Here is a 25553-nt window from a genome sequence, read left to right on the forward strand (position 1 = left end):
CATAAGAAAGAAAGGCTCCTTTACTGGTGACCTTATACCTGCAAACAGAGACTGGCTAGAGCCCTCAGGGAGCTTCATTCTCACCATTTAAGGATTGTAAGGTTTGGTCCCTGGGGCCAGTTTCATGGCAGACCTCTCAACCTAGCCTGTTCCTTCAACCTGGCTTCTCTTAAATTCTGAATTTGCTGGCTCAGTAAACTCCCTTTCTATTGCTCTGGTACTAGGTGACCTTCCTGGCCTAGCCAACGCAGGTTCTGTTCCCCTTGATGGTCTCCTCTCTCCTCACTATACTACTCATCCCCTCTGAAAGGTTGACCACCATGTTAGGAGGCTTGTGCTTCTTTTAATACAGGTGCTGATGGAGTGAATGGAATGAGGGGTTTGAATACAGATTCATTTTCTCCATTACAATTGTGCAGCGTGATTGGCCCTTGCTTAATTAATGGTTCCACCTCCTCCCTATAAGTGTGGCTGGAATTTGTATTTTTCTGTGCCAGACGAGGAAGTGGGCAAGGCTGGAGAGGAACAGGCTGTGCAGCGTAAACAGGACCTGTGGGTGTGACCATGTACACAATGTGGTGGGCCAGGAGCCCGAAAACAAATACAGAGTACAGGGGAGAAGGGCAAACTAGGCCCTCTGCTCTCAGACCAAGAATTAGCGAGAGAGAGCTGAGACCAGCAGAACACAAAGACTGATATCATCCATAAGCGAAGACAGCAAGCCGTGAAGAGCGTTGCCGTTGTCCAAGAGACAGACCCTCACTAGGGCAAGCACTGCAGCAAAACAGGTACGTAGGTTTCCCAAGCCCAAGTCGGAGAAAGGAGAAGAGAGAACGAGCAGGAAGAGGGAAGCAAGACCCTGGCCCCATCCAAGGGTCACAGGAACCTGAGAGAAGAGAGAATGAGACAAGGAAAAGGGTTACAAGAGCCTGAGAAACCCAGGCAGTACAAACCTCAAGAAGGGTCAAAGGGACCCAAGAAAACAAAGAGAACCAGAAGCAGCGAGGGGTCATATGAACCCTAAAGAACTAAGTGTGATATTGGGTCAGGGGACCAAAAAGGAGCCACAGGGTCACTACGCAGAGAGAAAAGCATATATCACAGGTGCATAGAGACACTTGAAAGTTTGTTGAAGTATGGAGAGATCGACCAAGTTAGTGGAAAGGCATCAGGGAAATGTGGACATTTTGTTTTTCCAGGAACTCGAGACTTCTTTTGAACTTTGGGGAATTCTGAGAAACTTCTGACAGACTCATAACAACAGTTTTCCTTGAGTGGAAAGTTTGTTTAGTTGTAACCATTGGATCCAGACCCGGGTGTAACTCCCGAGTCAGCCGGAGATACTGTGGTGAAGAACCAAGAGTGGCGAGCACTGAACCTATTTCTTTAACATTTTTGCTAAGAGGTAGGGCCAGTTTATTGGATAGGTTTGGACCAAGGACTATTTTTATTCTTTTGGACTAAAGACAAGCCCTTTAGTTTGGTAAGGAATGGAATTCCCTTTTAGTAGTAGGGTCAGTGAGGCGTTTGTATTTTAAATACAACTACATTCAAACATGTCCTCTAGTAGGAGTCCTTCGGCAGGGTTGAGATTTATGGTATCAGTCAGTCAGTCAAACAACTTGGCCGAAAAAGGCCATCAAAGTACATCCTACCAATACAGTTATGAAGCTGAAAAAACAATTCAAATACATTATTACAGAACCACAACAAACGAGAAACCGCAGGGCGTTATAAATTACTGCCCCCTTCCTAACAGCCCCCAAACAGAGCTTCTGAGCCAGAAGTTATTTCTCACCAACCCCCGAACCCTGCTATTTCCCGTGGCGCCTCAGACCCAATACAGTCAAGTTTGTCCCTGAAAGGGGACTATTACTAGGGGCAACCCCGCTGTGGCACACAGGGACAGTGATGGAAAATGCGCTAACTGCAATGTCACTTTTCCTTGACCACTCAGGGACATTGCATTTTTCTAAGACCGCCCTTGCCATGTGAGGATCCCTCAGGACTAGTTTGACAGTGTCCGTATGTGCTATGGGATTGGACAGTCTGGTACATTCCAACAAAGAGCCCCTGGAGACAAACCCGCATTCCCCCACTGCCCGCAGACAGTGAAGACATTTGTTATAAAGGGCGTCCCTTGGTTCTCTTTTATGGGAGGTCAATTTTGGGACACCATGGAGAAACACCCTAGAGGTGCTGCCATCTTCGCGAGGCTGGTACCCAGACAAAGGCCTACATAGACCAGGGATTAAGGTGCCAACCTCCCTCCCTATTGGGAGCAAGTTTCCCAAAGCTCTCCCATTGGGGTTTGGCAATGCTGGAGGTTCAGTCCCCGAGTTTAAAGACCCTGTGATCCCGATGGTCTCCCTTCGTTCGAATAATACTGGGAGAATGACCGCCTCTGGTCCACTCTTCAAGAAAGTGGTGGACCTATCCAGAGAGACAGGGGGAAGATCAGAAAGCGAGGGGTTGATTCCCTTGGTCATACCTGGTTTCGGAACCCCAGGCCCGCCCCCTGAAGATCACATTCTTCCCCTCCCCACTCCTCCTTCCCCCTTGCCGCCCAACACCCTCTTAATCGGGACAAGTAGGAGATTTTTAACCTTAGACAGCTCTGAGAGCAAGAAATGACAGGGACAACTTGGCAGATTGGTGAAAGCCAGGGGGGGTGGGACTGATTGACAAAATTTGCCTTTAGTAGTGGGGTTAAAAGCCCAGCTGGGGTTGAGAGGAGGGGGTAAGTGAACCCCGGGCAAAAAGTGACTCCCATTACTTGGTGGACAACTGGGCAATTCTCTCAGGCCCAAGCCCAGACCAACCATGCCCACGTCTCCAGCATCCAATATCACATGCTCAGGGAGCGGGAATGAGTGGGCTTCAGGAGGGTCCAGTGTCGACTGCAGGATTTGGGTATCGGTGCCTGGGTCTAGGCCCAGGTGTGGATGAGTGGGGGCCAGTTCCAATTCCAAAAGGGGAGCACAGGGTGAAACTGAGGGTTGAACCCACGTAACAAAACCTCCGGTCAACTTTGAAATGCCCGATGAAATCCTATCACACCCGATTGACAGTTGTAGCCTCACTGTTAAAACCCCAACCGGGAGTAAGCAAGTTGGCAGGAGGTGCAGAACCATCCAAAGAGGGGCTAGACAAACTGATTGTTTGGAGAGGAATCAGCCCCTTACCACAGGACCCTGAGGGACCTGCCAACACACCAGAAGTGTGGAGAACTCGCTCTTTGACTCTTTTCTTCGCAAACAGTGGTCATAGTCTCTCCCTTTCCACATAGGGTCCCATTCCATGGTTCGTTGCCCTGAGCGACCCCCGAGGTCATACAGAGTCCCCCTCCTCGATCATCTTCCAATAACGGGCTTACCGTGAGCCACAGGGACCGGGGGACCATGAAGCTTTGAAAGAAGGGAGGATTGCGATAGGTGATGAGGGGAGAAAGGGGAGGAAATACCTTCTTCTGGGGCTCCTGAAGTTGTGATCCGAAGTGGGCCCACCATCATATGTCTTATAAACTAGGGGGCACGAAGGGTCCACTCCAAAGTTACAAAAAGTTACAAAAAGTTTCTGAATCCGGGGGGTTTCCAGGGGTGGGAGGATGGCTCTTCAAGCCCCCCGACACTGAAGCCCACGGAAGTAAGTTGCTTACCTTACTCACCTCACAGTCCAGACCAGCAGCTAAGGCCCCCCCGCAGAGCCGCTAACAACCCCAGCGGGCTGCCAACAACCCGCGCCCTTTCCCTACGGGCTTCACCTGTTCGGGCTGGGGTCCGCGGCGGATGTAGGTGAGGGGGGCGTGGCCAGGAGTACGGTATCCCTACAGGGACAGTGGAAGCAGCAGCGGGCCGCCAAAACCCTGCGCCCTTTCTCCGCGGGCTTCATCGTATCAGCAGAGGGATCGTTACCACCCGATACAAGGATGGGGCGTATGTTAATTCGATGCCTATGCTTGAACGTGAAAATTCCAGGTCGGTGAAACCACAATCAGTAGGATTTGACCTATTCAGTACAGATGAAGTCCATATAACCCCTATAAAAAGATGCTTGATACCCACAAGGTTAGAATTCCCCCTCCTACCGGGCCTTATATTATACTAGCAGCAAAATCTCAGCTAGCGTGGAACCACTCCCTAAATGTTGGAGCAGGCATGCTGGATTTAAAATATACTGGGGAGATCCAGATTATTTTACAAAACCATGGATTTGTCCCCTGTGCAGTTAAGATGGGAGATGCAGTGGCTCAAGGGATATTGAAACAGGCCATAAATCCTGTTCCCCAAGAAGTTAAGGAGCTATCTGATACTCTGAAAGGTGACCTATTTGCAGATGCTAACACTTACATTACTGCGCCCTCTAGAATAGTCTGATGGTCCCCCACCCTTACCTGACCTGGCCTTTGCTCAAAGAAATGATACTGTTCTCACTGAAGCCTTTGGGCGAGTAATCACAGAGGCCGGACCTTTTTTTATTAAGAAGGGCCTGTTATATCGGGGAGATACCGAAAGAGACAGCCTTCCCAGAACTTTGCTAGTAATTCCCCAAAGTCATGGGTGAACAGTCTTGGAGTTAGCCCATTTTCCTCTTACGGCAGCTCTCCAGGGGATAGGGAGACCCAAAGTCAAGTAACTCCCCGATTGTATTGGCCCGGTGTGTACCTGGATGTAAATTAATGTTGCAGCACATGAAATATGCCAACAAACTGCAACCACTCCAGTAACCAATGTTCCCTTAAAGTACCTCCCTATTATTGAGATTCCATTCTCCTGCATAGCTATGAACATTGTAACACCACTAGAGACATCCAGGCTGTACAATGCATTTATTTTAGTAATAGTTGACTATGCTACTAGGCACCCCTGAAGCGTTTCCACTAAGCAATAACACCAGTCAACAAAAACTGAAGCACTCTCTTTTCTTTCCTGGGTGGGGTTACCTAAAGGGATCCTTACGGATCAAAGCACCACCTCTATGTCAAGATTATGCAAGAGGTAAAGGAGATCCTGGAGATTAAGACCCTATGAACCTTGGCATACCACCCTCAGACCGAAGGGCTCAAGTTAGTAGAGACCGTGGCCATACTGATTTCCTTGGTTCTTTTTGCAGTTAGGAAATAGAATAACCTCTGGTATGCTTGGGTTATTCCCCCTTCATACTATTATATTGGAAGGAACCGCAAGATGTCTTAGACTGTCACTTGTGTCAGATCTCACCTGTGGCATGGTGTTGCTTCCACTAGTCGAGGCTTCTGACGCAGAAAGTTTTGTGGCGGTTTCCTCGAAGATTCCCTTATTTTTGAAGAGGTAGGGTCTATTCCGAGGATTCGCCACCGTCGTTGGATTATAGCACAATCACAAGCATGGCTTCTCCCCAGTGCAGCCCTGGTATAGAGGAAAAAGCCAATGGCAGAGAAAAACCCTGATGGAACACTTGAGTCTGGTCAGATGGGTACTACAGAGTCCAAACTAATACACAGGAGCAGGATGCAGTGTTGCTCCTGACGAATTCCAAGAGTAGAGGCACACAGGATAACTAGGGCAGAGTGAGGAGGAGCCAAGGAGGAATTCCAATTTAAAGGCACTAAACTATTGGAGGTGAGAGGACCTCAAAGTGTATATATAAAAGAAACAAAATGACAAAACAAAGACAGAAAAGAAGACTAAAGAAAATACACAAGTCTCTGGCAGCTTGGTGTAAGAAGGGGGCAGCCTGAAGCTTGCAGCGCAGGAGTAACTTGCAGAATGAGGAAGAAAGAGCGTGGGCAAGCATAACAAGAGAAAGAGTGCAAGAGCCTGTTGTCCTCGCTGGGAAAGAAAAGAGCACAGAGCCAACTGATTGGAGGGCTTGCGGAAGACAGGTAGGATAAGGAAATAGGGAAAGAGAGAAGAAGGAAATGAAAGATAGAAGGGGTGAGTGCCCGGCAGCGCTGGCTAGTGTGACGGGGCCTACAGAGCCAGAACGCCTCACAAGGGAGGATCAGAAAAGGGAAAGAGCAGGTGGAAACAGAAGCAGCGCTGTCATGATTCCTACCCCTCATGTCCCCAGCCCTCCAAGAGGTCAGGCTGGAGCCAGGCCACGATCACCTACATGGCCCTCAAGGGCCTCTCCATCCCTCCAAAGACCCACTTGGAGTCAGACTTGGCACTTGTGGCACTAGACTCACTCACTCCCATAGGATAACATTGGGGATTGGACTTGTAGTGCACTGATGGGGACAAGATGGATGCCCCCACATATTTTGGTTCCCAGAACTGCATGTGCAGTCTAGTCTTTTGGGTGTGGTTCAGCCCAGGCACACCTGGGATACCCAGAGACTATTTAAGCCACGCCCAGGCTGAGAAACATGCTTTGTGTTTTCTGCACCTGCAGCGTGACACTCACCGTGTTCGGATCGGTCTCCAGTAGGCCTGCATCTTTCTTCTGCGCTCAGCTCCTGCAAGAACAAGAACACTGTTAGGAACAGCCTTGCCTTGCGGCGCTTCTGCCCATCATTCATCGCTCCTTCTGTTCTGCGGGCATCTTTGGCTGTGTCATTCCCAACCCGATACGCCGCTTCCTAAGGAAAAGGGAAAAGAACAGAAAAAAGGCATTAGTAAGCATTCAGCAAATCTTCGCTTATTTTTAAAGACTGTACAAGCTTCAAACGCTTACCTGAATTCCAGCCGCTCTGGGGGAACTCTGTCTCCGGAACTTCTCATCCATCTGCAAGAGGGAAAAGATACCCCATGTTAGCGTGGAAACATCTAGAGGCGTTGCATACCGTGCTTACTCACCGTCTTTCTTCTTCATCACCGGCATCCACGCTGAAAACGTTGCGGCACCTAAAAGACACAGAAAAATAACTCAGTTCAATACAAATACGAAAGGGTCGCATCGCGCTCTCACTCATCTTCAGCGTTACTCATCTCAGCAGCACGTCGCCATCCCCGGACGCCGGCTATCATCTAAGGAAGGAAAGGAACGAAGTTAGAGAACTGTTCAAAAGACTCATTATACTTACCGGTCGGACTCTTGCCAGTGAAGTAACTAGGCAGCAACGAGCCCGCATCAATCAACGCGCCCCTGCGCTGAAAGCAGGACGGAGAGCACACTTTCCAAGAAAACAAGGTGAGCTGTGGATCAAAGGGAAGGGTTGGACCCCGGGGAAGAAGGGGTTCAAGCACACAGAGACAATAGGGAGTTAAACTCTACCAATCCTGTGTTTCAGGCACAGTCTCCAGTCGAGTAGACTCCAGGGAAGGGTTCGAGGTCGTAAGAAGTCAGAACAGACTGAGTGACGTCCCCGTGGATACCAGTTGAGCGTTACAAGCGGCGAGCGCTGAAGTTAGAATATAAACAGAGGAAGAAGTAAACTCACCGGCAGGGGCCGTGAAAGGCAGAAGAAACGGAATGGGAAGGACCCACGGGAAAAAGTAGCAGAAACAAGCGAAGACTACTAAGCGAGCGATAGGCAGTGTATAATGCAAAGGGGACTAAAGTTGCAATGCATAGGGGGGCAGGGCCAGAAGGAAGATAAAGGAAAGGGATCCAAAAGAATAGACCGCGCTTGCAGAAGCGTGGTGGGATGACTAATGGTGGCTCTTCCACCGGCTCCACAGTTTCCAAACACGGTCACTCATGACAGACATGCTCAATGAAACTTGGGAAGAAAGGGAAAGGGATACATTACTCATCTCCCAGACAAACCAGACACTTAAGACCCATATGGTTGAGTCAGAGAAATTGTGAAACATCCTCTAAATAGATCACGATAACACCAAAAAGCTCTACATGATATGTAGCCCAGTGCATTTTCACAGGAGACTCTGTTTTTGTCTTATTACCCACCTCTAAAAATAAAATGGTCTCAAAATGCTATGGGTATTATAGCATCATAGAAAGAAAAGGCCCCTAAACTATGCAGTGCCTCTGCCAGACCGACGTCAGAAAACTCAAATGTACATATTCATCTCTTAAAAGAATGGAAAATCAACCTCTTATAGAAAACTACAGTAACCATGGCCACTCTCTTGACCCAACAAGAATGAGAGGTTCAGTTAATCCCTAAAAATCTGACTACTCCTCAACAGGAAGACCTCCATGATCTTTAGAAACCATTTCTGGAAGTATTCTCAGAAGAAGCCAGTAGGGCATGAGATGTTTATATTCCATTTTATCTGTACTCCACGGGACAAACTGTACATTTTTGTTAGCGTTGGGGTGTAACCATGCAAGGATGCGCTAATTCTCCTAATTTATAAAAGTATCATCTGCAGCAGTATCAGCATTGGGAGGCACCCCTCACCCTTCCGGGATTTAAAAGAACATTCACGATTGGATGCTGACAAACAGCGCTATGACATTGATCATTAATTGTCTTTCAATTGTCTTTTCTGTAATATATAATTTTCTTTTGTAACATGTATGGAACAGCCTTGAGGACTACCAAAGGTCGAAACACATGTCGGCTGTGACAGACCAGTATTAAAACTGAACCACACATCCTTAGTGTTCACAATGACATCATTTTGAAAGACAATTGAAAGAATGTTAATGATCAGTGTCATAGCGTTGTTTGTCAGCATCCAATCCTGAATGTACATTGAAAACACGCAATGATTCCTGAGGCCCAGAGAAAGATCGTTGAGGAAGAGCTTTCAGCCATGCTTAAAGCCAACATAATTGAACCCTCAGAGTCTGCGGTCCTCCCCATAGTTTTGGTGCGAAACACAATGGGAGGTGGAGATTCTGCATTGATTTTCAAAAGCTCAATTCTTTCTCTAGTTTAAAAAAAATAAATTTTTATTGAAAGTTTCCAAACCATGTAGCAAACAACATGACATGAATATCCAGCCCAATCGGCCTTAGGGCACACACAGCAGTATTGTTTGATGTCATGTCGCCCTCCCGCCTACCCCCGCTCACGTCCCAAACAGAAAACCCCCACCCTGCATATGTATGTTAATAGGCAGCACAACAACGAAGACAGAGCAAAAGGCATTAGTCCGTGCAGGCCAGGTTGTAAAGGTCTCTCTGATCAGTGTAGAGGGGGGAGATCCTAATCCAGTTGGAACCATCACCAAAACAACAAAGGGACCAGAGTGCAGCACCCTCAATGATCATCAGCCCATCTGCTCCTTTCTTGGGGTCATCATATTAGTCAATCATCAAACCCATTAGTTGTGGTGGCGTGGCAATGGCCTAGAGGCACCCCCGCTAGACCCAGCTCGCTAGATGAAATAGAGCCACGCCCCACTCCCTTTACCCACCCCTGGCTATCATGTCTGCAGACCCAGAACTATGAGTCTGTACACCTCGAGACCCATTTATCATATGTAGACATCTGCTAATTCCCCGAAGCGGTCAGCCTGCCCAGGGTTGGTCCGACATTTGAGAACAGAGCGTTCTTATGAGCATATCCAAGTCAAAAGCTCCAACCAGACCTGTTTAGTGCGTGTGGTATGTGCCTTCCAGTGGAGGATCAAAAGTATGTGGGCAGAGAAGAGCAATACGTGTACAGGTTTCCTAGCCATAGGGTCAGTATGCCAGTCTTCACAATTGATGCGAAAAAACATTGGGCTTGGGGCTAGCCCCATAGTGATGCCATGAGCGTGGGTTTTGTGCCTGCAAACCATTGCCCGGTATACCCTGATCTGCGGACAAGTCCAGAGAAAGTGTCCTAATGTACACAGCCTGCCGCTGTGCCACCAACATGTAGGTGTCTCCATGAGGCCCAATCTAAATAGTTTGGTCGGCATGTAGTACAGTCTTTGAACCATCTTGAATGGATTCTCTCTGTTGCGGATGTTGTGTGATATTGCAGGTATGGTATCAAAAACGTTGTATATGCCCACTAGGTCTAGCAAGATTTCCAGGTCGCTAAACCATTGCAACGCAAGCATTCGGTTATGCTTGACATTGTTGGGAGTGCAAATAGTATAAAACGTATGGAACCATAGGAAAGTAGACACATTCTATTCCAGCTCCAGTTCGGCTGTCGTCAGACTGGCCTGAGCATTCGTTCAGTCGTGCTCGAGTGCATCACCTCTAGCAATGTACGGTAACGGAGCCAGTTTATCTCTTGTAGCTGAAGCACCCGCCTGGCTTCTTGGAAGCCAATGGGGGACACTCCATCGTATAGGCCAATTACTTGGTTGGTATGTACTTTATGATCTAGGCCGATTGTTAGGAGTGCGCGTATGCTAATCCAGGCCAGTGAAGCCTGTACGTCAGAGCTTAGAAGCGCCCTCATTTTGTGCCACTGAGCTAGAGTTGGGCCTAGTACGGGTTGCGTCTTGATTGCACTGGGTAGTTTATTCGGCAAGATGGCCAGGGCGTTAGATGGAGAGTATGGCGCCATCAGGGATAGCTCCATAGTCTTCCAGCTCGAGGTATCCATCGTATTGAGCCACTGTTTGATATATAGGATACATTTGGCCCAACATATCTGAGTGGATAGGTACTAGGTCTGACATGCCGGCACAGCTAATCCGCCATCGTCTTTGGTGGCCTTCTTGCCCCTCCAGATTAATTTAGTAAGATGGGTGTCTAGGTCTTTGTAGATCTGTCGTGTTGGAGTACAAGGCAACATCAGTGCCAGGTAGGTCAACTTCGGTAGGGAATTCATTTTGAAGCGTTTACCCAGCCTCTGAGGGACAGTGGCAGAGCATTCCATTTGGCCATATCAGATTTAATCCACTGGAGGACCAGGGGATCGATCAGCTCCCTTGATAAAGTGCACTTGGAGATGGAAGGGGGTGACTTCACCCAGGTCCCATCGGATGTCGGTTCTGAGCGGGAGAATCTCTGACTTCGACCAGTTGACCTTATATCCTGTCATGGGGCCGAATTCGCAGAGTAGCTGTTGTAAATGTAGGTATGAAGTCTTGTACCTAGTGACATAGACCATAGGGTCATCTGCATATAGTGATACCCGGTGTCCCCCCCCCTCCCGCATCATGCCCAATCACTCATGATCAGTGCAGAGATTTTCCGCTAACAGCTCGATATAGAGTTGTGAGAAACCACAAGGTATCCCACCCACTAGTCCCTGGGGATCTGTCATCCAGGTGGCCAGGACAAAGCCATTACTTTTTGATCCAGTTCCTGGGGATGGACCATTGCAAAAGGATCACCTGGGTGAGGGGTCTTCGGGGAGTGGGAGTGGGACACTGGATGGTGAGACATGGTATCCTCTTCCCTGTAAAAGCTACCAGGTAGGTTACTTAGGAACTCTACCACCCCCCTCTTTACAACACAAAAACTTAAACACGGACAGCCCGCTATGGGAGAAAACAGACTGACACCCAAGCAGTATATCTGGCGTGTCCCAATACAATGGTCAGGCGAGGTCAGGCAATTACTGACCATCATTCACAAACCTGACTTCCATTAAGCTACCCTACATGGATAAAAGGAGGCGCACAAGAGCACCCTCTGCGCGAGACAAAGCACACAAGGAAACAGCAGTTTCAAGATGCCAGCTGAACGAGCGAAGAAAGACGGCAAAACAGAAGGAGATCGCAAGCAGGGAAATTCCCTTGCCCTTTCCGACAAGGAACCGTTACTTTCAAGAGCTCTCAAAATTAGAAATCGTAAAACCAGGAAAGCAGGCTGAAGAATCCCACACTGTGTGTCAGAGATACCCGGGGCTCTCCCGCGTCAACAATCAAGATGGGGAGAAGCAGCAGCCGCTGTGGTACTGTCCTTGGTGCCAAGAACAAAGCAGCGTCAGTGAAATCAACACAGCAAGTGAGTTGGGGAGACCGATACAAAACGTGTCTGTGTTGAAGCCAAGGTTGCAAGCGGAAACATTGTATGGCAAGTGCTGGAACAAACATTGTTAAAATGCGTGTGATAAAAGACGCAAGTAAAGTTGAACTGCTGATGAGTTATTGAAGTTTAAAAGCAAGATACAATATCTTTGACAGTGGGCTCTGTCACCGCGTGGGTGCTCAATCGAAGGTCTCTGTAAGGTATCCAGCTGAGAAGTGGCAGAAGTGAAAGTTAAAAGGGTTTTTGATTAAGAAGAGAACAAAGAATTGTGAATCGAAATGGTCTTGCGATGGGTCGAGCTAAATTCTGCTCAGTCTAAAGTCTTCAATTTTGATGAGGTAAAGTTTGGAAAAAGTAAAAAAATGTGGTCTGAGCCCAGCGGAGGGAGACCAATTTAAGGTTTTAGGTTAAAGCAGGTCTGAGCCCGGCATATGGGGACCCGGGGTGAACAGTAAATCACTGAGAAGTTGTACATGTGAAATCCTGAGAAGAAAGGAACTTTAATGTTTGTTGTGTCGCATTAGGCCCTCTGAAATAAGAGACTTTGAATGGCAAAAAGACTTTGGCACAGAAGGCCCTGATGTTGAGGTTTTGAACTCCATTCTCGTGCTAGAGAAGCCAGAGAGTGCGCTAAGCTCGAGTGTGCCGCCTTGTCCCGTGCTGAAAACGTGGGGAAAGGAAGCCAATGGCTCGAATATCCTGGCATATCATTTCTTGAACACTTTTTATTTTGCACACAATTTTATATTTAGAAGTAAGGATTGGCAATAGGTTTATTAGTATAGTTCATTTTATTTTGAAAAGACTCCACTAGGACTGCTTTATTATTATTTGATGGTCGTAGCTTGCTCCCATATTTAGACTTAGATCCAAGTCAATTGAAGTTCAATAAACACCCTCCAACTGTGATCACTTGTGTCGATCTTACTGTTTGATACCATGGCTTCCTTACAGAGAGCCTACAGAAGGGGGCTGGGGGGAGTGGGCAGCCCTGTCTAGTACCAGAGTGGAGCGCAGACGGGTCAGAGGTGACGCAACCAGACAGAGAACCAATGAGAAAGAGCCGAGATGAACAGAACACAAAGACCGCCAGCATCCAGAAGCAAAGAGCGGCAAGCCGTGAAGAGCGATGCTGTCGCTTATGAGACAGACCCTCACTGGAGCAAGCACCGCAACACAGCAGGCACACAGATTGCCCAGGTCATAGGGAGGAGAAGTGAGAAGAAACTGGGAAGGACTTCCCTTACCCCATCCAAGAGTCACAGGGACCTGAGAGAAGAACAAGTTACTTACCCCTGGTAACTTTCTTTCGACTGGATGTTCCTCCCACGTATTACTCATCTTTGATATTCGATATCCAGCTTTAGCTGCTTCGGTAAAAAATGTCGGCAGAGGGTGCTGTGCGTCGATGCAGTCCACCCGATGTCCTTCGAGGGCCTCCATATCGAGGATGATGTCCTCGAAGGCCTATAAGCACGCGCAGCGCCAGTTGGCTTCAGTTCTGTTTTATTTTCTTACAGTAGAAATACCTGCATCACCATCGGAATGACCATACTCCACTATGAAGGAGGGAAAGCTGTAATAGCATGGGAAATTCTACTGTGGGGTAGGCTGGGAGTGCGATGAGGAAGACATGGGAGAAACATCCAATTGAAAGAACAGTATCAGGGGTAAGTAACTTGTTCTTGGAATGGATTGTGTCCTCCCACGTTTTCCTCCTCTTTGATAGGCTCCCAGAGCAGTATTAGATTTGGTGGAGGGAGTAAGCATTTTAGTTTTTCACAGTTTTTCATGAACCGAGTGCAGCACTGCTTTTCCAAAGCTCCCATCCTGACCGAGGGAAGATTCTAGGCTGTAATGTTGTTTTGTGAACATGTGAATAGTAGACCGGATTGCTTCCTCACAAATACTTTTTATCGGTACACCCCTTTGTAGGGCTGTAGAGGTAGCCATGCCCGTGGTGGAACGAGCCCTTAATCCTCCAGGGGAATCCTTGCCTGCCAGTCTGTAACATTCTGAAATTGCTAGAATGATCCACCTGGACAAAGTCTTTTTCTTAACAGCCTGACCCTGTTTGTGGCCTGTGCAGCCAATTAAAAGCTGATCATCCATGCAAAGTTTTGACATTCTAGATATATAAAAGCTAAGAGTTCTACCAGGGTCCAAACTGTGTATTCTCTTCTCTTCCTTACCAAGATGAGGTGGGGGATAGAAATAAGGTAAAACAATTTTCTGCCCTATGTGAAAATCAGAAAGGATTCTAGGTAAGAATGAAGGCTTGACCCTCGAAACAACCCTATCCTTATGAAAGATAGTTAAGGGTGGCTTGGATGAAAGTGCCTGTAATTCACTCACTCTATGGGCTGCAGTTAGAGCTACCAAGAGAATGGTTTTAAAAGTTAACAACCATAATGGACATAAGTAAAGGTTGAAAGGGTGCCCACATTAGAAATGTTAGTACCAGAGTAAGGTCCCAAATTGGAACCTGGAAAGGAGATGGGGGAAGGGGGGGGTTGGAACACATTGGTGAGCTCCTTTAGAAATTGGGTCACCAGTGGAATCTTGAAATATGAACATTCTTCAGACGAACGCTTAAAGATGGATAACGCTGCCAAATAGCCCTTAATAGTTACAAACTGGAGCCCCAGATTGGCTAAGGATAGTAGAAAGGATAAGACTTCAGGTGTTTTACACAGAAAATGGACTACATTCTTCTCTCTGCACCAGCTGCAGAATTTGTTTCAAAGGCAACGGTACAAAGACTTTATTGCTGGCCTCCTGGCCGAAAGCAAAAGTCTCCATTACATCATCCAGGAGGTCCCAATCCTTGTATCTCAGCCTCTCAGAAACCATGCATAAAGGGCGAGTGTTTTGACCTCTGGATGGAGAACCCAACCCTCCTCTCGCGAGAGAAGGTCCTCTCTTAGTGGAAGACGTATTGGAGAACAGATGGACATGTCCAGAAGTTCTGGGTACCAGTCCTCCTGGTAAGGGAAAACTAGGATCATGCGTTTCCCAAACTTTCTCAACCTCCTGATCACGTGAGGAATGCCAGGGACTGGAGGAAACGCGTACAGGAGTGGAAACTCCCAGTCCACTACGAATATGTCTCCTAGAGCTCCTCTTGGGGGAAATTCCCTGGAGCAATACAGGTCACACTTCCGGTCGCGTACAGAGCCACTTGAGGGGTTCCCCAAAGCTAGTTCCCACTCATGTTGTGCCTGCTCAGAGCTTCTGCCGCTGTGTTCTCTTCTCCGGCTACGTGAGCTGCCAATAGTGAGATTCCTTCTTGAATTGCCCAGTACCAGAGCTGCATTGCCTCTCTGCACAGTGGTAGTGACCCTAGATCTCCTCTTTTGTTGAGGTAGTACATGGCCACTGTGTTGTCTATCATTATCAGGACATTCTTCCCCCGCACAGAGGGCAGGAAGGCCTTCAGTGCTAGTCTGATTGCCCTCAGCTCCAAAAGATTGATATGTAGTTTGGACTCCGATGGAGACCAATGACTGCTGACTGTCAGGTCGTTGGTGTGGGCTCCCCACCCCGTGAGTGAGGCATCCGTCACTACTGTTATCTCTGGCCATGGGTGCCTAAAAGGTTCTCCCTTCAGAATGTTGTCCTCGCAGGCCCACCATAGAAGATCCTGTGTGACCCTGCTTGAAACCTGAAGTAGGTCAGACATCTTTCCTGAGAACTGGGACCACCGAGTTCTCAGGCGGGCCTCTGGCACCAGAAAAATGCAGGCTGCCATGAGGCCGAGCAACCTCAATAAATCGAAGGCCTAGAGATGCTGGGCACTTTGAAATTTGGAGACCATCTGTAGAATGTCTTGAGCCCTCACCTCGGGTGGCATGCCCTTTCCCAAGGATGTATCCAGTACAGCTCTGATTAACTGGAGCTTTTGAGAAGGTGTCATATGGGATTGCTTGTAATTGAGGGAGAAGCCCAGTCTGTGAAGAGAGTGGAAGGTGACGTTTAGATGATTCCGGACCTGTTCGAGAGAACGCGACCTGATCAGCCAATCGTCCAGGTAGGGGTAGATGTGAATCCCCATTCTCCTGAGACTCGCAGCCACCACCGCCATCAGCTTGGTGAAGACCCTTGGGGCAGAGGTTAGCCCGAATGGCAGAATTAGAAATTGACAATGAGAACCGCCAACTGCGAACCCCAAGTATTTTCTGTGCTCGATATGGATTGGCACATGAAAATAAGCATCCTGAAGGTGCAATGACACCATCCAATCCTGAAGTTGCTAGGGCCTGAAGGATCTGAGAAAGTGTGACCATCTCGAACTTGTCCTTTCTGAGGAACTTGTTCAAGTATCTCAAGTCCAAGATGGGTCTCAGTCCTCTGTTCTTTTTGGGTATTAGGAAATGTGGAGAATACCATCCCTTGCTCCTCTCTGCTACTGGCACCAGCTCTATGGCGCCTTTCTCTAGCAGGGTTAAAATTTCCTGCACAAGGAGTGGATCTGGAATCCTCAAAGTGTCGCTCCCCAGTGGATTGCTCCGAGGTCTCTGTATGAAAGGAAGGCAGTACCCGTGGGCTATGGTTTCCAATGCCAAAACATCCAAAGTAATGTCTCGCCATTCTTCTAGATGCTGAGTCAGTCTGCCCCCCACTGGTGAACTGAGACTCAAGACCTCAGAGAGGTTTTGAAGCAGCTGATGCAGTGGCAGATGGTAAAGATGCCCCTGCTTGAGCTGGCTTCGCACCTCTCCCTCGTCCACCACACGGGAACTTTCTTTGGCCTCTTTGACCAGCCATTCCTCTCGCTCTTCCCACTGAGGAGTAGTAGCATAAAGATCTGCCCCTTCAAGTCTGTCCACCAGGACAAAAAGGTTGAGGCTGCCTAATAGTGGCACCTAAATATTTGTCTGCTGCCTTACGTCTGCAACCTCTCAAGGCTTTCGTCGGCCTTGTTGCCAAAAAGGTGAGACCAGTCAAAGGGCATGTTGAGGAGTCTGGATTGCACATCCAGTACAAAACCAGACTTCCTCAACCATGCAAATCTGCGTATGACGGTGCTAGTAGCCATGGCTCTGCCGATGCGGTCTGCAGAATCCAGACCCGACTGAAGGGAATCACACATGGCTTCTTTGCCGTCTCTAATTATGGCCAAGAACCCGTCTCTTTCATCCCCCTCAGGAATGTGCTCTGCCGCCATGGAAATGCAGTCCCCATAGAGTGAATGTAAATTTTGCAAGGGCACATGTGGAGTTGGCGGATTTGAGGTGCAGAAAATACCTTCCTTTCCCATCCATCTACTCTTTTGTCGTCCCTATCTGGAGGGATGGTAGGGTAAGCCGCTTGCTTACAAGTTGCAATAGCTGCCTGTACCACCAGACTCTCTGGAGTGGGATGTTTATACAGATAGTCTGGGTCACTACTGGAAGGGTGGTATTTCTTGGTCAGATTTTTATCCACAGCCGGATTGGTTTCTGACATCTCCCAATTCGCTGCCACCATTTTTTGAAGAGCAATATGAACATGTAACATAGGATCTGTCTGTGGACCCTTATCCAGGATGCCCATCAGATCATCCTGCTCAAATGTTAACAGCGGCCTACTCCACCCCATATATTCCACCACCTTGACATTAGCTGTCTGTAGGACGCATCCGGCTGCTCAAAATCTAGCTCAGGTGAGGTGACCATCCCATTGGCCATCTGTAGATTATCCTAACGATCTTTCAACCTTGACTCCTCAGAAATGAAACTTTCAGGTACATTTTGGTGCATCGTTGTCTGAGGGTTAATTTTCCTCATATATTGAGGTAAGGGACTTAAAAATAGTCTTTTGTAGGTAAAGGCACATAAGTTTTCTCAGGAATCAGGGGTTTGCTAAAGAATGGATTCGACGCTCGAGGAGTCGTCGAAATATTTTCAATGGCGCCATAGATTTAGATTCGACACTCGACGTCGACGGCGCAGCTGGCTTTGATGATGCCGCTGACGTCGAAGGTGACACCGATGTCAAGGGCTTGGCTGGCGTCGAAGGCGCAGCCGGGATCAATGACGATATTGTTTGTTGACAACCTCGACCTGTGCCTAGGCTTACTGCTCGATGGAACCTTTGATGAGTCGTCATCGCATCGAGACCTCCACGGCTCCAGATGACGATCAGACCTACGTCCCGGGCTCGAGGGCACACAGGATTTAGGTCGAGCCGTTTCCTTATTGGCTTCTTTGGTAGGCGCAGTAGGAGCATGGCTTGCCGTGGGTTTCTGCTTTTCAAATATTTTCAGCATTTTTGCTCTAAAAGCTTCCCATTCAGCAGGAGTGGATTTTTTTGTGGGGCCAGATACCCTCTCAGGGGAGGTGTTCGATGATGAAGTCGATGAAGGCAACCTATGGTGCCCCATCTGGGACTTCCTCGATGACGATGAGGAGCAGTGGGAGCCACTCCTTGATCTCAATCTTTTAACTTTCTTCCTCCGCGGAGAGTCGCCTCTCGACTTGTCAGTCCAAGGTTTTTTGGTTAGGGTAAATTTGGGGTTTCAACATAGCGCTAATTTCCCCTATGCTACTTCAGCGATATTCCTGTCATCGACTGGCACTTGGAGCAGGCTGAGGTCTTCTGCTCCACCCAGAGACACCATAGACATATATACGGTGTGGATCGTTCAATGACATTTTCGACTCGGAATCTCGACACTTCTTGAACCCGGTCTTTGGGGTAGTCGGTGTCGATGAAGAAGACATACTCGCATATGAAGTAATGAAGCGCGTCGTATTTTTCAAAGCGATAGCATTCGCAGAAAAACAGAACGGAAGCCGACGGGCACTGCACGTGCTATACAAGCCTTCGATGACAACATCCTCGAAACGGATGCCCTCAAGGGACTTCGGGTCGACTGCATCTACCCACAGCGCCCTCTGCCAAAGGTTTTTTCCAAAGCAGTTGTAGCTGGATATTGAATATCAAAGATGAGGAATATGTGGGAGGGCACAATCCATTCGAAGAGAGAGAATGAGAAAAGGAAAAGTGTTACAGGAGCTCAAGAAACCCAAGCAAAATACACCTCGAGAAGGGTCACAGGGACCCAAGAAAACTAAGAGACCCAGAAGCTGAGAGGGGTCATAGGATCCCTAAAGAACTAAGTGAGATATTGGGTCAGGGAACCGCAAAGGAGCTACAGGGCCACAAAAAGCAGAGAGAAAAGCATATATCACAGGAGCACAGAGACGCCCGGATGTTGATCAGAGTGTGGAGAAATCGACCAAGTTGGTGGAAAGGGAATCAGGAAAATATCCCTCCACCTAAAGAAGTTTTGAAAAAGAATTCTCCAAGAACTTCAAACTTTGGGGAATTCTGAGGAATGTTTGAAAGACTGACAAGAACTGTTTCCTTGGAGTTTAACTTTTGTTTACTTCTAACCATTGGATCCAAAACCAGGAGGGACTCCTGAGACAGCCGTAGATACCTTTGTGAAGAAAAGGCACTCAAGCAATTTCTTTTACATTTTTTGCTAAGTGGTAGGGCCAGTTTAGGTGTGGGCCTAGGACTATTTTTATTTTTAGGGACTTTAGATGAGCCCCTTAGTTTAGTTTGGTTAGGAAAGGAACTCCCTTTTAGTAGGAGGGTGTGTGATGTTTTTTCTTTTCATTTAAATAAAACTACAGTCAAACATTTCCTCTGGTCCAAGTCCTTCTGGCTTGCCACAATGTGCTTTTCTCTTTGTGCACAAGTGACGAAAATCGGGGAACATATTAGGCTATAAAACAGAAAAGTTTAAAAGAGACATGTACAACAATATTTTAGAACTCATTGTAAATGGTTGCTACTAACAAACATATTCAAACAGTTCAGTTTGTCTTCAAAACAAACCACACACTCTTAAATTTGCTATAAATAAATTAGAATCATGAAGAAGTATTTACCAAGGAAGGCAGTGACATGGAGTCAGCATCCAGCGACTGAAAGTTGTAGGACTAGAAGAAACAACACAATTTTAGAGAGTGGCTACATCAAAATGTGGATAATGGCAATGACAGCAGCATTAGTGTGCATCAATTATTGACAGGCTTTAGCCAAGTAGGTTATGATTAAAAAGCTGTTGATCAAAAGCCAGTTTATATTCAAGCCCAACTATTCACATCCGTTCGCCATGAATAAAAAAAAAAAATCAGCAGTCACCACAATTGAAGATGCCTTGTTCAACGAGTAAAAACGTTAAATCAAAGTTGCAAGAGAGATGCTTTTGGGCAAAGATTCGATCAGACCTCTTTTGCCTATATATTGCATCATATTTATATAGCATGCTATGCAGAGGTTTGGAGAAAGGGAGATAGACAAAAAGACAACTGGCAGCATTAAAAGAGCAAATATTAGATACATTACTTACCGATATAGATTCTTCTCCCACAAGTTCCTCATCTTAATAGATATCTTCCAGTGTCAGCTGCTCTCACTGCTCTTGGAAAATCTCGACAGGAGGCTTAGTGCTGCTAGACACTAACCCTCTGCCTCTCGCATGCCTTATTTCCAGTTCTCCTCGACTCCGGACAGGACGTCAGCAGTCCTACCTATAGCATTCACTATGCCCCCTTGCCTCAGTTCCCCACCTTTACCACCCCATGATCAGCAGCTCAGAGAATCGGTTCCCATGTCACAAAAAAACACCCAAAAATAGAAGAAAACTTTTTTTTGGGGAGGAACCAACCAAACTTGTTCCTTCTCATTAAGTTTCTCTTTAAAAAAAACAAAAAACAATGGCACCACAAAGAGGCAGAGGAAACACATTGCCCAATTAGCAGAAACTGAACGCACATCCCTCTTTTTTCACTCACCCACAAAAAGCCTACAGAAGCTTTCAGGAGGAGGGAAGGAAGTCAGCGTGTTGAGGAATCCCTAGAAAGAACATTACGGTATGTCATTTTCCTTCAATTTATTGCATTCTTCCAAAGAGCAAGAAGCTCTGTAATACTGCTCTGCTGAAGTCTGCATCCCTCCCCTTATCCTGATCCAGACTACAATGTTTTGAGACGGCACAAGAGCCAGGCAACTTCCTTGTAGAATGGCTCCGAGTCCCAACAGGCTCCCCCTTACCTACCATCTCGTAGCATTTTACTATATGCAGAACAATCGTGATATTGTTTGCTTGGTCATCATGTGACCCAGTCTTGAGTGCAAAAATGTCACAAATAGCTCGTCATCCCTGTGAAAAGGCACCGTCCTGGCTAAATAGAAACTCAAGGCCTGTTTCAAGTCTGATCTATGGAGCCTCTCCTATTCCTCAGAAGAACATTTCTGAAAAGCCCTCGCAGGACAAGGCCGCAGTGTTGAGCGACGCAGGTGCGCAGGAGATGCTGTATGATTACACGTAGCACGCACTTGCGAGCCTTTAAGAACCGAGGTTGAGACCCACTGTGGCAAAGCCCTGGCAAGACAAGGTTGCGGTGTTGAGAAATGCAGGAGAGGCTGCCCGATTACACATAGCACCCAACGCCACGTCCACGCTTCCGAGCCATTAAGAACAGAGGTTCAGACCCTCTGCGGCAAAGCCCTCGCAGGATAAGGCTGCAGTGTTGAGCGACAGAGGTGCGCAGGACGCTGCCTGATTACACCTAGCATGAAACGCTATGTCCACGCTTCCGAACCTTTAAGAGGCGAGGTTCAGACCTGTTGCAGCAAAGCCCTCACAGGACATGGCAGCGGTGTTGAGCGAAGCAGATGTTTGGTGGCGATGGGGTAGCAGCGTGGACAACTTCCCCCCTCCTTTCTGCAGCCGCAAGGTAAGAAGGTGCGGGAAGAGTTAGGACCGCTACATTCCACGCACCCCCCTTGACTTTGTGCCCCTTCTCCCTTTCCCACACCTTGTTCCCCCTGCTACCGGTCCACACCCCCCCCACGCTCGCCTTTTACCCTGTCCTACGTGCGCCCCCTCGCATCAGGCCTCGCCATTACTTAGGCCGATTGCGCGCCCGCGCCTCAGACCGCGCCACTACTTAGGTTGCCTGCGCTCCCTTGCAACGTATGCTGCGTGAGCTCCCGTGCATCAGGCCGCGCTACTACTTGGGCCGTGTGGCCTACCACCCAACGTAAGCGGCGTGCACTCCCTTGCATCCTAGGCCGCGTGTGATCCCTCGCATCTGGCCGCGCTACTACTTGGGCCGCGTGCGCTCCCTTGCAACTTAGGCCACATGCTCTCCCTTGCACCCTAGGTCGCGTGCGCTCATTTGCATGCTAGGCCCCCCCGCTTCCTGCCTATGCTTCCCCTCACAGCACGTTCCCTACCTTCCTCTCGCATCTTTGCCCCTTCGTTCTCTGACCTATTGTTTTGTCATCCCCTGTGCGGTGTTTCCTCGGTCATTCCGTTGTTTTGTTTTCACTACTGTACCAGTGTATTGCCTGCATTCCTCTACTTCTAGGTTTCTTGGTTGTGCATTGTGCCTTGTTGGATTGGGTTTCTGCACTGCACTTTGACACTGCTGTTTTTTCTACTGTATTGCATTGTGTAGTCCTCTACTTTAGTGGCATTCCATTGCCTTGCTGCATTCTTTACCTCTATGTTCCATGGTTGTGCATTGTGCTCTGTTGTTGGTTTCTGTATTTATTACCTCTAGGTTTCCTTGATTGTGCATTGTGCTTTGCTGTAGGTTCTGTATTGCACCTTGATGTTGTAGTTCCTGGTGTTCTTGTTCTGTGTTGTGCTCCCCTCTCTATTGTGTCCCCGCTTGTGTCTCCCTCCTATCTGCCCCCTGTATTACGCCCACCCTCCTGCCTGGACACCCCTTCACAATGGCCCCCTCTTTCCGCCCGGCACCCTCTATGGTGCTCTCTGTCTCCCCTATCTTCTCTAACTGCTAGTCTATCCACTATCCTATCCCTCTCACTAGGTCTGGCAGGAAGAAGCTCAAAAGGGACCTCCTGGTCTCCAACCCAAGCCACCCTATCGCTGATACCTACACCAGTGCTTCCTCTAGACAGACCCTTACCAACATCATCTTTGTTGGTCTCTCTCTCGGCCTATGGACCCCCCCATATGGTCTCTGTTCTCTCTCCGTTTCCTCATCTCCCATTAATGGTGGCACCCGGTGGGAGGCCCTCCAGGCCCCCTTCCACTCCTCGAAGACCATCATTAATGTTTACCTGAATGGCACCATCTTGGTCCAGGGCAATCTCCTCCTTTTTGATAGACACTTCCTGCGCCTTATCAACTTCCTTTCTTCTCCTGCTATCCCAATTTACCCATCTTTGGCTCCTCTGTCATCTCCTTCCTCCGCAAACTAGCCTACTGCCTGCTCCAAAGACAGTACAGACTCTCTGTCCTCTCTACAAAGAGAGCCTACATCCAAGCCTGCGCCTCTGCAGCCTTTAACAACTTAGCCGACACCTTTCAAAATCTGCAAGTGCTGGCCAACCATGTTGCAGTCTCTACCTCTCCTGTTCCCTCACAGGCCCTCTGCATGGCTCTGGCGGCTCATTTCACCACTAAAACTCAAGACATCCTGTCCACTCTCTCTTCCCCTGTCCCCTCTTCAGCCATTTCTCCTCCTCCTTTCTCCTCCTTTCCCCTGTTCACCCCAGACGATGTTTCTAGACAAGTCCTATCTATGAACATTTCATCAAAGCAGGTTCTCCCCTGTTCATCCAGAACCATCAAGGACCATATCAACACCAATACTCCAGCCTTAGTCGATTTCTGTAATCACTCTTTTGCCACTGGAACCTTCCATTCCCCCTTAAGCACTCTCTTCTAAAGAAGCCCTCTGCCGATCCTTCCTCTCCGGAAAACTATTGCCCGATTTCCATCACTCCTTTCTTTGGCAAATTACTGGAAAGCTGGCCATCTCCCAGCTTAATATGCATACTGAATCTGTTGGCTGTCTCCATGACCACCAGTCTGGCTTCAGAGAGGCCAGAAGCATAGAAACTGCTCTCCTGAACATCCGTGAAGACCTGCTCTCCAATCTTGACTCTAACCTTCCTTCTGTCCTCCTCCTCCTCCTCGATCTATGCCCAGCTTTCGACATAGTCAACCATGCCATCCTGCTCAATCGCATCTGCAAAAACCTGGGTATCTCTGTTCAGGCCCTGGCCTGGTTGACCAGCTTTCTCACTGACCGAACCTCCCAGGTCCAACTTGGGTCTTTCCTCTCTTCTATTTCTCTTTCGACTAGTGGTGTTCCCCAGGGGTCTAACGTCTATCACTGGCTTTTCAACCACTACCTTGCACCTCTTTCCCACTGCATCGCTACATTCTACTCCTTTCAGTGTTATGCAGATGACACCCAGCTCTCCCTCAGTTTCCCCTCAGCCACCTCTTCTCCTTCTCTCTTTCCAGACTGTCTGGCTGCAATTCAGGAATGGTGTGCCACCAATGATCTCTGCCTTAATGCCTGTAAGACTGAGATCCCCCTCTTCCAGGTTCGGACCCTTCTCGAATGTTTGCCTCCCTCAGTCGGGTTCACTACAGCTTTTATCAGATCAATTTCACCTGTGGCATTCACAAGTCTAAATGTCTTTCTAAATAGTTCACTGTGGATATCCCTCTGTTGGGTTCACACTTGGCAACCACCCAGTTCTTCTTTTCTCACTATGCAGGATTCATCTCACTCAGCTTCCTAATTACATGCTGGTGAAAGACTTTCAACTGTACAGGGAATTTAGCTAGACCCCAGTATGACCACTTTGACCTCCTTTCTTGCGGCTCTCCAAAAGCCTTCTGGTATTGGTAGTACCAACATCTGCAACACACGTTGGCTATTGTTTGCGGTTTTATGACTCCTTCCATTGAGGCTTCGCAGTTCTGGGTCGGAAAGGGCAAGGTTGCTTCTCTCCTTGTTATGCCTTTGATGCTCGCCACCTTTCACCTCCTCTTTAACTGCCACCCTGGGATAGCTGTCTCATTGTGCAGTCTGCTTTGCTCTACATGTGCTCTCGTGCTCCACCTTTTATCCCTGTGGGGAAGGGAAACGGCCATCAGGTGTGTGTGTTTCTGGTCAATTGCCTGACTTTGCCTGACCCTTGTGTTGGAACATGCTATGTAACAGGTCTGGTGTTAGTCCGTTAGTCTGTTGTCTTTTGTGGTGTGCAAAAGTGTCCATGTCAGAAAAGGGGGTGGGGGTAGAGTGTCGAGTATCCTACGTGGCAGGATGGGGAAAAGGTGTTAGAAGAAGTGGGATACTGCGTCTCATCCGTCAGTGTCTCACTTCCACTCCCTGAGGAACCCCCATCCAGGTGATCCTCCCTCAATGGTCAACCCCCAGGGGCTGGATCCAATAGCGATGGTCGTGTCCTGGCCACCTGTATGACAGATCCCTGGGGACTAGTTAGGGAGACACCTTCAGGTTTCTCACAGTGAGTAAGGGAGTTGTTTCCCAAGTAATTCTAACATTTCTTTTAAGACACTATTTTTCCTTTTTGTATTCCATTTACACATTTGTCATTTGAGAATTGAGAAGAAAACCCCTGTTTTTGTGGTAAAAACCACTTTTTTTTACCAAAACGAAAACCCCAAAAAATATATATAATAAAAAAGAAAAAATTCTAACCTTTTTTTTTCGAGCAAATGTACTCGGCCCTATTGAATTCGAACTTTTTGTATTCTCACCTTTAACCGGACACCATGAACCCTTAGTCCCATCTGCATTTATGGGCTATTGCTTCCCTTTTCTCTCTGCCCAGAAAGACACTAGAAGATATCATAATATGGGAACACTAGAAGAAGGGTGAAGAAGAGGAGGTCTGCAGGCGAGAAGGGTATTCCCCTTTCCCTAATGAGAATCCTCCTCATCCTCCCCCAACCTTTATGGGCTGTTGCAAACCATCTCCGCTTATTTTCCCTC

At 48.0% G+C, this 25553-nt stretch overlaps 1 protein-coding gene across 2 annotated transcripts in view; it reads right to left on the reverse strand.

Moving 5' to 3' along the window:
* PHKA1 (phosphorylase kinase regulatory subunit alpha 1) overlaps positions 1-25553 on the reverse strand; it is a 2290600-nt gene that overhangs the window by 320455 nt on the left and 1944592 nt on the right. For both annotated transcript variants that reach the window (XM_069648650.1, XM_069648649.1), the window contains one exon: positions 19644-19694. In XM_069648650.1, coding sequence (XP_069504751.1) covers positions 19644-19694 — 51 coding nt within the window. The remainder of the gene's footprint in view (positions 1-19643; positions 19695-25553) is intronic.

This window comes from Ambystoma mexicanum, chromosome 2q (genome assembly GCF_040938575.1).
Source record: "Ambystoma mexicanum isolate Mex_15411 chromosome 2q, UKY_AmexF1_1, whole genome shotgun sequence".
Lineage (NCBI taxonomy): Eukaryota > Metazoa > Chordata > Amphibia > Caudata > Ambystomatidae > Ambystoma > Ambystoma mexicanum.